Source organism: Phalacrocorax aristotelis, chromosome 2 (genome assembly GCF_949628215.1).
Source record: "Phalacrocorax aristotelis chromosome 2, bGulAri2.1, whole genome shotgun sequence".
In the NCBI taxonomy this organism is placed as follows: Eukaryota; Metazoa; Chordata; class Aves; order Suliformes; family Phalacrocoracidae; genus Phalacrocorax; species Phalacrocorax aristotelis.
Genome location: NC_134277.1, coordinates 75,134,326 through 75,149,004, shown reverse-complemented (window position 1 = coordinate 75,149,004; position 14,679 = coordinate 75,134,326). Strand labels below are relative to the sequence as shown.

General features: G+C 42.7%; 1 protein-coding gene across 2 annotated transcripts in view; it reads right to left on the bottom strand.

Moving 5' to 3' along the window:
- SLC22A23 (solute carrier family 22 member 23) overlaps positions 1–14,679 on the bottom strand; it is a 118,431-nt gene that overhangs the window by 27,708 nt on the left and 76,044 nt on the right. For both annotated transcript variants that reach the window (XM_075084131.1, XM_075084130.1), the window contains exons 4-5: positions 10,381–10,549; positions 5,434–5,561 (exon numbers count right to left, since the gene is read on the bottom strand). In XM_075084131.1, the coding sequence (XP_074940232.1) occupies positions 5,434–5,561; positions 10,381–10,549 (297 nt within the window). The remainder of the gene's footprint in view (positions 1–5,433; positions 5,562–10,380; positions 10,550–14,679) is intronic.

The window sequence follows — 14,679 nt, the reverse complement described above, 5'->3', positions numbered from 1 at the left end:
AGGGATACAGTCAGGACACACATGGGCTCTCCTCTTCCATTTCTGTAGACTTCTCCAGCAGAAGAGGACTTACACTGATCAGTTTTATTCTTGTTACTAGCTATTTATCATGTACGGCATGTCCTGAAAGAGTTACACAAACTCCATCAGTTCCTGTTCCCGGACAATGGGGGACCACCAGGAGAAACCCAGCCCCTCCTGAAGGCTGATTTAACATACAAGAGGGCAACAGAAATCACCGTCTGGTTTTGTGTGAGATGGAAATCTCTGTGGCTGGCACACAGTCCTGTATAAGACTTAAAAAATGCCTTCAGGTAGCATCTTGATCTGTTTTAACTAAATTTCCACATTCACCTGACTACACCCTGGGACTTGCATGGGATATTTAGGTTTGGCATCATTAAACAAGAAACAAACAGGATCTAATAAAGGAACACATCTGGCAGGTTTGTAAATAGTAGTTACCTGTACTCTGGGGCAAAGGAACTTGCTTGCTTTCTCTGGCTAATACTCCTAGCTCTTCATCCACCACAATATTTAAAACAGTAGTGTAGTTGTAGGTGTGATTGTCTATGATATGAGTAAAGCTTTGTAGAGAGAGTTAAACTCTTCTGTTAGGGAAAGAGACTGACTTTCAGACATAAGACATTTTTACCTTTCCCTCTGCTATCTACCTAATAAAAAAAAGCATGCAAGTACATAGATCCAAGCCTCGTGCTTAGGAGGAAAAAAAATATATATAGCAAAATGAAACAGAAAACTAACTTATGTATAACAGAAAAGTCATGGCAGCATGTTGCTTAGAAGCGAGAAAGGTGAACAATTTTTTTTTTCATTAAAAGGAAAGCCCCTGAAAACCACATCTTTCCTAACTGCAATCCACACACACACACAGAGTACTTGTCATGACTGTACCCCTTCTTCCCTCTCCACAACATGTCCTGCATGCTAAAGTATTTGTGTTTACTTGGATGCTTGATCTTTGCTGGAGACTTCTGTAATTACATCAATGTTATTTCCCTAAGCTTAGAAAGGAACCTTGGAAAGGAACAGCTATGACCTTTCTGTCCACAGCAGCACTCTGGTTTTCATCTAGAGATGAGCAAAAAGGGGGTTTTGTTATTCAGCCTGGTCAAGCAGTTATTTTTATGTTAAGGAACATCTGAAATGTTGCCCACCAAAGGGGAAGAGAAGGAGAACCGCACAAGGGTGGGTTTCCATGGAAGCATCAAGTCTGACACTCAGGTAGTTGCTGATACAGCTTTTCAAGTGGTGCGTTTCCCAGCACACCCAAACACGCCGGCAGGACTAGGCGATGGTGCAGCAGAGATCAGCTTGCAGCAGTCCATCTGTTCCAGCTAACAGAGAGACCCTTTGCCCCACATGAAGAAAAAGCATGCACCCTACCAAAATAAGGGCAAGTCATCTAATGTATGACACGCCTTTAAAAGGTGTAAAGACAGTTGGTGCTTTGGGATTTCCAATTCCCCTAAACACAGTTTTCTCCTGGTCTTTAAACAGACCTCCATGCTTCCTTAGCATTCATTTTACTCAAGTCAAAATGATTGTCCTGCAGTAGCACTGAACTGAATGTTTGTTTCTTGTTCCACACGGGAACAGGGAAGAGATGGGGAAGTTTTTTTGAGAAACTGGCAGTGAAAACCCGTTACTGAATTAATATTATAAAAATATTCCATTTGCACATGACTGAAGCTAACTTTTTTGAATAATGTTTTGAAATATTTGTCAACAAATCTCACCAAGCCTGTTTTACAAATGACATTTCAATATGCAGTTGGATAAAAATCATTCTATTGACGCAAAAATTAATTTAAACTTCTTTTTAAAAGAGGGCAAAGCGTTGAGCCAGCTGGTGAAATTTTTAGACTCAAAACGTTAGGGATGATTTCACCAGATCTAATTAACACACCTAGATTTCTTAAACATTAAAGAAGAAAATACGACCACATAAAACCAAAATCTCTTTACGAAGGCAAATTATTCCTGCCAAAAATCACAAGGTGAACTAATCATTAAAAAATAAAGCCACTTGAAGCTGTCGAGAGGGCAGCTCTCCTTTGGTTTTGCGACCAACAACAAGCACTACATTACACCCCTGGGGCAGGTTACTGAGAAGATAAGGGCGATGTTAATTTACAACACTCTGGACTCCTATCAACATCCCTCGCCTCACTTTAATTCATTTGCTATGCATACTCTTTTGCTGGCCAAGCACTGCCCATCAGCTGCCCATGCTGATTTTCTCCAGAGGGGTTGTTACCACAGCTGCCAGACCTTCCAACTGCAGCTGGACCACTGTCCAGGCATTTAGTTGTTCTCTTTAGAGACATCTCCCAGCAGAGCCCTGGCAAACAGCTCCCGCCCTATGGATTGATTTAAAAACAGCAGATAATTTTTCCTTCTTTTCCTCCACCCAACACATGGACCACCTCCCTGTGGAGCAAACAGGCCTTACAGAAGGGTAGCGGCACTTTCCACTACGGGCGGCGTAGCCAAATGGTCAAGTAAAAGCTTTCAGCAGGCAATGGGAATGGTGCGATTCTTCGGAAAGGAAAATAAGCCTGTTCATTGCTTGGACAGCAATTCAGAACTGCATTTTCCTCCATCCCAGAAATATTTAACCCACCCGAACGCTACTTCTTTTTATTATGGAACTCATATCAGCTGCCAAAATGGGTACATACAAAACTACTGTAACTCTTGTAACAATCTGTTATGTAGGATACATTAATTTGACTGGTACATATGAGTAAAATTACAGTGGGGTTTCCAGCTGGAAGGGACTGCAAGAGAGCAGTTTATCATTTAAATATGTTGGGAGTAATTCAATCATCACAGGAGGCTGTTATGACAATGCAGCGAGGAATAATAACCAGCAACACAATGGCCCCTATCTAGAGCAAAATGGGTTCCAGTCCTTTCAGATGGAAAACAAAGACTAAAACGAATTGCAAACAAAAACCCCTCCACACAGATAGGAAAGCTCAACTGTTGAGTCAAAGGAAGGTAGGTGATATCTGCATCAGGCTCAGTGGCATCCTTTCTCCCAGACAAGTACCAGCTTTTTACCCACTCCCTGCTACACCAACTACAGGTATGTGATTATAACACACAAAAGCAGAGAAATGCTTTCTTCTGCTTATGGACCCGCTGGGAGACACATGGCCTGCAGTTTGATCACAATCTTCATTCGGGATTTCTACTTTTCTCCTGTCCTCACTCAGACCATCAACACTCCCATGTACTCAGAATTGGAGAGAAATTCCTCCCTTCCAAAATTTTTAAGTTAAGCTCATTTCATCCTTTTGATACTGCTGCTCTCTTACTCTCCCTACAGAAATCCAGCATTCCTTCAGAGTTGGGTCAGGAGAGCCTTAGCATGTAGGGTTGCAGAGAGAATTCAACGAGAAAAGGTGAGGGAAGAAATAATAAAAAAACCCCAGCAACATCCCCAAAACATCCAGATCAGCAAGGAGGTAGAAATGACCATGTTCTATATCATTTAAATTTTGCAAAGGGTAATGTCCTGACAACTGTATATCTAAATGTATTTGCAGGCAGAGAATTCATAGCGTCAATATGTGTAATAACGCTCTGTTTTCCACATGGGAGTCCCTCCTTAAACGGGGGCGTACCCCTACTATGAAACTGCTGGAAAAAGTAATCAGTCACAAATAATAGTCATAAAACCACTTTGACACTTAGCATTCCTCCATGGACAATTATCATTATACATGGCTTAAACAAATCCCTCTAGCAGACAGTTGCATCTTTATCATTTTACCTTAAACAAAACTCAGGTAATTTTTTTTTTTTCTTTCCCATTTTATTTCATCTGCAAATTCAAGAAGCTGGCTAACTGAGAAAGGACAAATTTAGAGTTGGTTGCGAAACGCCAAGTCCAACTCTAAGACATTTCGTTGCCTCAGAGATAAGTTTTTTCCAAGATGCATCATTTACTCTGGGAAAGATCTACAAAAAGGAGGTCTGGGGAAAGCGACCACCAGGTTAATGGCTGCTCATATTCCCCCCAGCTTTTCAGAACTTTACCAGAAAAATGGCATTTACATTGCAAAGCCACGTTGTGTGCGATGCAGATCCATGAACTATAACCCCAGACACACAATTCACGTGTAAACAAGCCAATTAACACCAGTCTGCCAACTGCACCAGAAATCACAGCAGTGACCTGGGTATGAATACCACAGACCCCAAATGGATTTTTTTCACCCCTCATTGAAGACGACCGCTTCATTCGTTAAGCAGTGATGTTAACAGTGACATTTTTCTATTCTGGATGAAGTCTGTTCCAGTGTTGACTGATGCCTTTGGCACTGACTGACTAAAGCTACAGGTACCCCAGGGACTTTCGGCAGCAAGTTTCAGCTAAGTGCATGAAGCATCACCCCTACCTGCAGGCAGAGCTACCAGATGAGGTTTTCCTGCAGTCCCTGGAGTCAGACCGGGTAGGGTTTGAAAAAGCTGGGGGGGAAGAAACATTTCCACATTTCCACTGTTTTCTGACTAGTGGGTAGTCTGATATAGATTGCAAGTGACAGTGCAAAATGGGTGTTTGTGGGCACCATCAGGCCTGTGAGAGGAAAAGGGGAGCCTGACCCAAATCTGACAGGTGGACTAATGAGGTGAAGATCCAGAAACTCTTCACCTTTGTTGTAATTAGACACACACACACACACACAGAGTCTCTTCTGCAAAGCACCCTGCAAGACAGGAGCACAGCTATTTCAGTGACAATCCTGGTGATAAGAGTTGTCAGCTCTTTCTAAAAGCATGAGTAAACAAAGGAACAATAATTTAGACTCTCAGCCAAAAACTGCACACCCTACTACTGCCACTTGCAGCCCCTCCTCCCCTAGAGCAGCCTCTTTCAGATGATGCAAGGAAAAGAAAGCAAAATGGCTCTTGGAGCAAGTCTTTAAAGAGAGATTGTAATGTGGTTAAGGGAGATTGTAACATGGTTTAGGTCTGCACAGGGCTTGTTCTTTAACACATGGGGTTTGAGCGCTGCTGCTTCTCCAAACCAACAAAATAAGTGTTGCGTGATGGGCAGGATCCCAACGAGCAGCTTCCTTAAAACACCGTTTCCAGAGGCATGCGGGGCTGAAGGTGCACTCTGTAGCCACGGCAAAATTGTTCAAGAGATGTCTTCAAAGACATACGGCACTGCAAGATGAGACTATAAACACTAGGACTGTTCAACAGGCCAAGTAATTTTAAGCACAGTGCTGGAGTTTGGAATGGTTTTTCAAGAAAAGCAAAATGAATGAATGAATGAATGGAAGGGATGATTTTACAGGCAGTAAATAGATTCATTAACTCTGGGCAGCAATGCCACGTGCAGCCTTTAGAGAAGAGCAGAGGGATTTGCAGTTGTCTGTCTGTCCTACTCACCGGGAACCACTCCTTTGATGTCACTTTCTGTGTTCATCCTGTTCTTGTGCGTGAACTGAAGGATCAGTTCCTTGGATGCCTCAAACTGTTGCGTAGCCATCAGCCACCGAAGAGACTCTGGGAAAATACTTTAAAGATGGAAAACAGGTTAAGGTCGCTTCCAAGTTTCTGTCAGAGGAAGAACTGATAGTGTTTAGCTGCTCATTTAACCATTCATGAGCTACACAATTGTTTTCAAAAAGCAGAATAATCACTTATGAAAAAAGTAAGAGGGAAAACAGACTCAGAATGCGCAAATTAATGACGTTTTCTTTTACACAGAGTCACCAGTCATATAGGAACTATCCTATCACCTAGAAATAGGACATATTAGAATTTTGTAATGTATTAGAGGCGTTCTGCCTGTTAATACAATTTTGAAAGAACTGGGAGAAGGAGGCAGCACTGTCTGCAATAGATATTTGCTGCCAAGCAGGGAATGAATGGGATGTGCAGTTAACACATGGTAATTCAGACCAAAAAGGAAAAAGGCTGACAGAAGTGATTTGGATTCTCCTGTAAAGACGGAGAGAGGAAAGAGAAGAATTACTTTTTAGGATTATAATGGAACAGATTTTTTAAATTTTTAAACATGTCAGAAATCATCTTCCACATACACAGCCTTTAAGCCATTCTTTTATAGAGGCCAATATTGTGTATGCTTCAGACAACATTCAGTTGTTGCTCTAAAAGTTTCCCCTAGTAAGGACAATATTATGTTAGTTGAGTTGCCTTAAAAATACACACATGCACACAAAGTTACAAAATAAAAAAGCTTATTTTCCATCCGTTTTTTCCTTCAAGTGCTGATATTTACCTGAGTCATCAGCTTAACTGATCATTCTTCTTTTTTTACAGATGAGTTTATTTTCATACAAAACCAAAAGAAATATGTAGATCTTAAACAAAAACTCCCATACTTCTATAGATATGAAAACTTTCAGACCTGACTCCAAGCATATTTTTCTTTCTTGTTTAGACCTCATTTTCACTAATCTTCCAAAAGACCTTTCTAAGAACAAATTTAGCAACTACTTTAACTTCAAAGATATAATAAACCTCAAATTTCCTTCACAAAGAACAGATCTTTGCTGTGGATGCTGCCTCAGTTCTTATACTTCTAAGCAGGGAACAAGGCAATAGCACCATTATAGTACTATCTTTTAAGGCTGATGCAATTTGGAAGACAGCTTAGCGAAACCTCCATCCTAGATAAATTTTTTTTTTAAAGAAGAAAAAAGGAGAGAAGTCAGGCAGACTGCAATCCAAATTATATCAGGCAATAAAAATATGTAACAGCCATGATGACAGCTATTCAGCTTGTCAGCTTATTTACTACTACTGGAGCTGCACAGATGCTTTGGCACATCCTCCTGTAGAAAGCCCTGTCCTGCAAAAGCATGTTTTGAAAAATTAAGAATTCGCTGAATGCAAAATCTCCCCATGCTTGGCTCTGGATTTGGGCAGTCTCAGCCATTAGCCTAAAAACTACACTTCTGGAACAGTCCACTTACAGGTTACAGGTCCCAAACAAAAACCCTGTGGGGAGCACCTGCTCCCACGGAAGGAAGAGAGCCACAGAGAGGGGCATCACAGGGACAAACGCTGTCTCTGCCTTCCAGCTCCTACAAGTTTCTCAAATGGGAAGTGCTGAAGCCTCCCATCTTTCAGCCACTCCATCACTCAGTGTGAGCAGCGGGAGATTCATTTAAGGATCTTTAAAAACTCCTGGGCTGCTTTGAACCCAGATTGTCAGGCACAGCAAGGGGAAGCGCTGGTCACCCTGTCGCTGTGCAAGTGCCCAAGCTCACTTGTGGAGCACAGACCCTGCAGCCGAGGGTCATTTGTACGCGCCTATTGTTGTACCTTCTGTTGACAAACTAGGCACCTTCACAAAAGCAAAAAAACCCCAAAACCATACCAAAACACAAAAGCCAAACCCCTGGCCCCTGCAGACTTCTGCACAGGAATTTGATCACAACTTCATTGTTCATCATCTGGCATTAAACACTATATATGTAAATGAAGCTGAGACAGCATTCTACCAAGAGTGAGCAGCCTCCCAGATCAGGCTGAACTGACTGCAGACACCTGGTTGATAGTCTTCTACTTCCTCCATCGGCAAGGAAAGGACCAGCCTTTTGCAGTCAAATAAAAAAATCAGGGGAGTGGGTGGGTAGTCGGAAATGTTCATCTCCTGTTACAGAGCTGCTGCCTGGGAGAGGAGAGGGAGAAGAGTAGGAGGGACCCTGGGAATAAAGATCCTAAGCCTGAGAAATTCTAAGAGCAGAGCAGAGTCCTTGACAGGCAGAAAAAGGCCAGGAAGGTACTGTGCATAGCTGGAAGGAGAACCATGATCCTGTCCAGATGCAGAGCAAACCCATGCCCATGCCAAGACTGTATGGAGCGTGTCAATTAGGGGTCTGTCCCAGGGCAACAAGCCCAGTTATTACAACTTTGTGTCTTGGTGAAGGTAAAACCTAACACACACACAGGAGCTCAGCAAAGGCATCTGCTTGATTTGTAGATGTCCCAGCCCATCCCTCCTAGACATACCTGCTGCTTCACCCTTTCCCCTGATCCACGCCCACCTTCCCGCTCTGCTCAGCCACCTATCTCCTGGGGACAGTATAGCCTGCCATGTGCAGGCCAGAAGCAGAGCAAATCTATAGGTAGGAGAGGGCTAGGCCCCAGCACAGAGGAGCAAACAGCTCTCTCACAGCAGGAGATGGAAGTAAAGAGAGCAAGGAGGAAGGAGGAGGTAGCACAGGGGCCATCACAGCATTGGTTATTGAATTCACTGCTTTGGGTACACGATGGGGAATTAAAAAGGAGTGCAATTTTCCAGTTCTTCTTTTATTACAAATCAGTTCAATTTCTTCTTTCATCTATAACATATGCTGAGGGTCCACACTATTCCCTAACACAATGCTGGGGGAAGAGGGGAGGAAAGGAAAGAGGTAATAAATGGGTAGCACTTTCAGAGATTATGCAACAGATGGAAGAGAAAAGCCTAAGAGAAAAGTGCATACTGTACTGACAGTATAATTAAACCAGCATCCTAACCAGAGTCCATTTCTGCAAATGCAAAAACCCGGGGCAATGCAAATCCTGTTACTTCGGCTGTTACCACTATTTATCAAGCTGTCATATCACACGTTATATAAGTGGGATCTATTTGCGTGGCCTGCCTATCCTGTCCAGCCAAAAAGCCACAGAGCTCTTTGAGATCAGGAAATAAATATCAGCATTTTCTATTGCTTTCATTGTCACCGAGGGACAACCTCTCAACAGGAACATATGAAACCTTGACTCAGCCACCTGGAAAATGTGCTACCTCCGGAAGACTGCTGAGGGGTTACTGCTGTCCATGTCATCTATCGTGTTCGTTAGGTGTCTTCATACTATCCTACTATCCTTTTGGACACAAATAACTGTAAACATTATGTTTGATATTGTGTTCTATCCAGTGGTGGATATAATGCTTTCCAGCTGGTGGGCATCCCAATTGGAGGTTTTGTAGTAGACCTCCATGCGTGTGTGCTTGCATGCATATAACATATGGCAGGTTTGGGAGAACAGTATCATACATTAACAAGAACACTCTAGCTTATTCATCATCAAGATTAACACTGACAAGATGACACTATTTAGATGTTTTATGTTGGAAAACAGGGTGGTGGGGGAAAAAAAAGCCATTATCTTGTGAAGGACTTGCAACTTTTCCTAGTGTGCCACGTTTTGTCCTCAGCCAAAGCTGTGGCATGTCTACCTCGGGGATAAGCGAAGAAATCCCTGCTGAGGGTTACTGCCATGAATGCAGGAGAACTCTGTACGGCCTTCATGAATTAATAGAAAAATATATAACTGTTAAAAATTGTTACACACTGTAACAAGTTTTTACATGTTGCAACTTGTCAGGCATTACAACTGGCAGCTTGGCCCCCCACGGTACATAAACAACTTGGTCCTGCATAGTGTGGTGGCATTTTTTCCTCACTCTTTCCAGTGTACAGCAACTAAATATTTTAATCTTCTTAATGTTATCTTTAAAACGAATGATCTAACCTGTTCTTACTGTTATGGTTTGTACAACACTGCTCTCATAAGCCTCTGTTGTGTTACGCCACCACTGTGTATCACTATTAAGACAAAACAACAAAGAAAGATTTTTTTAGGAGATATATAGAGTCCTGGTGGAGATGGACACGGTGCCACCCTGCTTCTCTCAGGATAGCTGCACCAACGCTGCAGTGCTGCCGGCGCGGTAGGTAGAGAGGATTGGGAACAGCCGGGAGGGGAGGATTCCTTGCGGGAATGATCCCAAGCCACTGCCCAGTGCAGACCGGCTTTGGCACGGCATGCACAATTCATGCAAAATCGAGCAGGCAGTCTAGTTCAGGGGTGGTTACCTCATGCATACAAGACGTCCAAGTGCGCTCGTTCAAGAGCCGACACACGTTATTTTTAACCTAGGTTGGCTAACCCAAGCCAAAGAAACCAACAGTGACAGCCCAGAACCACAATACAGGTTTTAAGGGAAAATTTAGCTGTGCAGCCACAAACTTAACAGCTAGGCTGAGATGCATCCTCTCAAGCATTGTTTTCATCTTTAAAGGGGAAGTAACAGCCAGAATAAGAGCAAAGTACAACTTGCTGCTCAGCAAAAGAAGACCATCACCTTAGTTCCCACCATGTCGCAGCATGTAACATGTGTGCGCTACAGTAAATTATAAAGGTATTATTTCTTATTTAAGAGTCATTTCTTTGCAAAAGGTTAAGGTAGCAACAAAGGAAAGGCTCATATGTGTTATGAAGCACATACACTTCCAGGCAGCAAAGCACCTCTGAAGTCCAACATTAGGAGCTCGTGTTGTCTTTGACTGGACAGGAGGAAGAAATACTTACACCCAGTAAAGCAGCATCAGCAGGAAAGGACAGATGATGACTGCCTGGAGGACCTGCCAGTCCCTGCAGAGGGCAGCCAGTCCTGGCATGAGGAACTGCCCCGCCATTTCGATGAAGCTCGCCACCATGGTGATCATGAACCGGTGCCCAGGAGGACAGAGCTCTATCCCTGAAACACAGAGCACATGCAAACATGTTAGCCTCCCACCAGCAAAGGCACCCACAGAGCAACTCTTTATGAAACTTTCAGGGCATTAATGCCCTTCAAGACCTTTGGCCAAACTTATGCACAATCACATAAATCTTCAAATACCCTAGCAGCAATAGAGAAGCCCGTTAACAGCTGGCTGCGGTGCAAACATGCAACTTCCATACACCTATTGCATCTCCTGCAGATCTGCTATATCCTCATTGTCAGCTTTCCCTTAGTCTCTGCCTAGAGAAGCATTTTACAAAATTGTAAGATATTTGTTTTTTTAAAGGGAACATAGGGTAAAATACAATCCAAAGATTTTGGGTTGAGCCTTTTCACAGTTCTCAGAGACTGCATGCCTTTCCAATTAGTTTGCTGCGAGGCAGAAGAGCACAGCTCTCAGCAGGATACGGCTGCCCAGCTCATAAGGGATGCCACCTGCCCACAGCTTAATATGCTACGACTCAGCCAGTTTCAAACTGGATTTTGCTGAATGGGTTTTTTTCTGGGTTTGCTTTTTGTTTTCGCAATAGCTAATCTTGATCAACTTTCAAACGAGCCAGCCGTCCATCTGTCTTATCCTGTCCTCCATCCTTCCTTTTGCTATGGGGTAATTTACTACCATCGCCGCTATCATCAGTTGCCTCAGCTGCCTTGTGACAAGTGCATTCAGTAGATAAAAGCTTCCTTAAACCCTGACTACCTTTTATTTAGTCCTCAGAAATAAAGAGGAATTTATCAGAACCACAGCTTTAAAAAGCAAACCAAAAAAATCACAGCAGTAGCTGAAAATTTGACTGCCTTGTGGAAATATATTATTTTTTTGCCAGTAAGATTGCAATAGAAGCTCCTACTTCATATATCCCATTTGCCCACATTCACTTCTGCAGATTAATAATTAAACACAATAAGCCTGCCGCAAATTTTGTGTAGTAGTTATCAGCACGCTGATATAGAAACATAGGCTTATAAACATTCATTATATATTGCTGTCACTATTGTTGCTTTTCCTTGGGATGTTTCCTATGGTTGTTTTAAATTAGAATTTAACAGCTGTTAAAATTTTAATTGAAAAGCCATAAGACAATAGGAAGAGATGACAGCTGCTCCTTCATGCATTCTCTCATCTGTAGCTTGTTCAGCATTAATCACTGTAACACAGATTTAAACTAGCTGACCAGGAACTAGCTTGCAGATCAAGCATAGGATTAAACATCACACACTGTTTTTTTCCCCACTTTCTTTTCAGCCAATGACTAAAACTGACAACGGATTTTTGCCAATACTGAAGGAAAATGTATCTGTTGTGAGGCAGCCCAAATTTTCATTAGCTTAACCACAAACACAGCAGCTTTGGAAAAGGGTGGGGGGAAACAACCCTGAAAGACTCTCACTTGCTATAAAAGCTTTTTACATTTTAATTAGAAAAACAAGATTAAAACATAGAGCTCCTTATTACATTAATATGGTTTAATTCTTACTAATGAAGTATCCCAAGCCTAGGTGATTTTTTTTTTTTCAATTCTGTGCAAAGAGGTCATTTCCATTTTATTTCCCTAATCTTCAAATATAAGGTGGTTCTGTTGGTTTTTCTAAACCTTAAAGTCCCAGTCACTCACACTCCAATATTCCTTCATTAAGCACAAGGACGAGTTTTGTTGCTATAGAAACGAGAAGTCTGCATTAGGTAGGTAAGGCTTTGGCATTTCAACTGCATTGTTTAGGTTAGCATCAGATAAAAAAAATTAACCAAGAGGAGAACAACTTTTATAGGAAGTCAGAAAGAGGTGTCCAAATAATAAAATTATGTTTCATTAAGTCACTGGTGCATAGTACGTAACTCCACATGATGTTGAAATGTTCTACATATTAGGACAGCTTACTGACTTTCCAACATCTCTTGCATCAATTTTATGCAATAAAAGATTCAGCACTGCAGTTTTTAGCAAGTATCTAGCAGTCAACATTTTTCTATCTCTGCCAGCAAAGCCACCCGCTGCAGCACCCCTGCTCCAGCCCTAGGAAAGGCACCCTGCTGATGTTCCCACCAGTGCCATGATCCACCCAGGCACAAGGCCTCGGTGGCCACAAAAATTTCCACCCAGTCCACATGATAAATTACCAACATGCATAAAATCACTACAAGGCAGAGATCAGCTTTATCCACCTGTGGCAAATCCAGCAAGAAACCTCCAGCTTCCCCACTCAGTGAAAAGGTTCTTACCTCAACTACTTTGTGGAGCATGGAGAATCAAGTAAAGCCTTGTCACACACACAAATCATGGAAATTACCATCAGTACAAAAAACTCCCGGACGCATCTGTTTGCTCTAGTTGGAAAATTTTGTGTGGGCAACGAGACAGGCATGGAAAATATTTTGCCTAGTATTTCTACTCTAGGCAGCACAGTCAGAGCAATAGATCCACCAACTCATGTTGCCTAATTGCCACAAGTTCCAGGCAAACGATTGTATGGGCAAGTTGAAGCCTGCACGCAACGCAGTCCTGCAGTACTTGGGAGTGAAATCAGACGTGCCCAGGACACGTGGGACCGACTTTCCCACCGTTGGTAGATGCCCAGTAACAGTGGGCATCACAAGCGCAGAAGTGGGATCCAGTCAATCCCTGCGGCAGAACCGCCATAAGTATAAGCCAGTCTGAAGGCAACCACCTCACCCACATGTATGGTGCAGACCCAGGCCCCATAGGCATCACAGACACGAGACACTGAATGCAGGAGGCTCATTGTGTGGCTCATGCCTCTGGCTGGGAAATGCAGAAATAAAGTGTAGAAATCCTCCTTTCAGACCCTATCCTGTAAATCCTTGTACTACAGAAGTGACCAAATCAATGTTCACCAGCTTCACAGACCTCAAACCTGCCACAGGGAATGCCAGTGTGAACTGTGCCCCTTTTACAAGGGATTCAAGCACTTTTGGGGGTTGTTTAATGCACTCAAAGTAACCCACTACTAACACGCAGGATGTGCAGAGACACGTTCTGGCACAAAAGGAACAGCACTGGGGCCAGATACATTACTCCATGAGTCTGCATGTGGTAATTTGTACCAGAAATATTAAAACTCGTGATGAACAAAGGCAGAGTAAAAGCCTGTGTGCATGTATGAGTGTATGCATGTGTGAGAGCAAGTAAGCAGGTGCCAGAAGGATGGGCAAAGCACAGGTTAAAGGAATGGCATATACCCATTGTGTCAATCACACCCTACCTGTGATTTCACTCAAGTACCAAAAGGAGGAGCAACACCCTGACCTACAGATAAGTTATCAAAAAGAGGAAGAACAGGATTAGAGTCATAAAATATCAAGGCTATGAGGAAAAAAAAAAAAGAGAGAACAGAAATTCATCAAGTTTGCCTGAGAATTATGAGGTATGAGGGAAAAAAAACAGTAAAGCAGAAAATTGTAAATATCATCAACTTCTAAAGGGTATGAAAAGCAACCCCAAACTGGTGTGCTGCTGCTCGCCATGAACAACCTCAGGGATATGATGAGGATGCAGCAGCCACTGCCTCTTGTCCTCTGTGCCACACAAGTGACCCTGGCCAGACCACGTGGACATATGCCTTGGTATTTGTGAGAGCACAGGTGTGAGAGCATGCATGAGTGAAATCCATGAGAGAATGAGTGTGGTTGTGCAAAGTCTGCCTACTTAGAGACCTTGGGGAGAAAAAACCACCCCAACCAAAAAACCAAACAAAAACCCAACAACTTCGTCTTTCTATGTAGTCTCTCACTGAGTTATTTAGAAATGCCATCAGAAATATTTTCAAATATTAACAAAGAGAATAAGAACCACAGCAGCTATATTGGCTGCTCCTAGTGACAAAGGCCAAGCTCAAGAAAAAGACTTTCAAACCAACAGTTTTTTTATACTAAGAGGACAGATTTCAGAGCATCTCTCCCACTACTTCATCCATTATCCTTTTTGCTTCCCCCTAGCATTGCAGCAATGACGCTACCTGACCCTCAAGAGAGCCACATGCACCCCTAGTGTGTTAGTTAAACTTTCTAGATACATGCTAAGGGCAAAGCCCCTGCTGAGGAGGGCTCTGTCCCCAACGCTCCTCACACTTCCCTCCGGAGACAG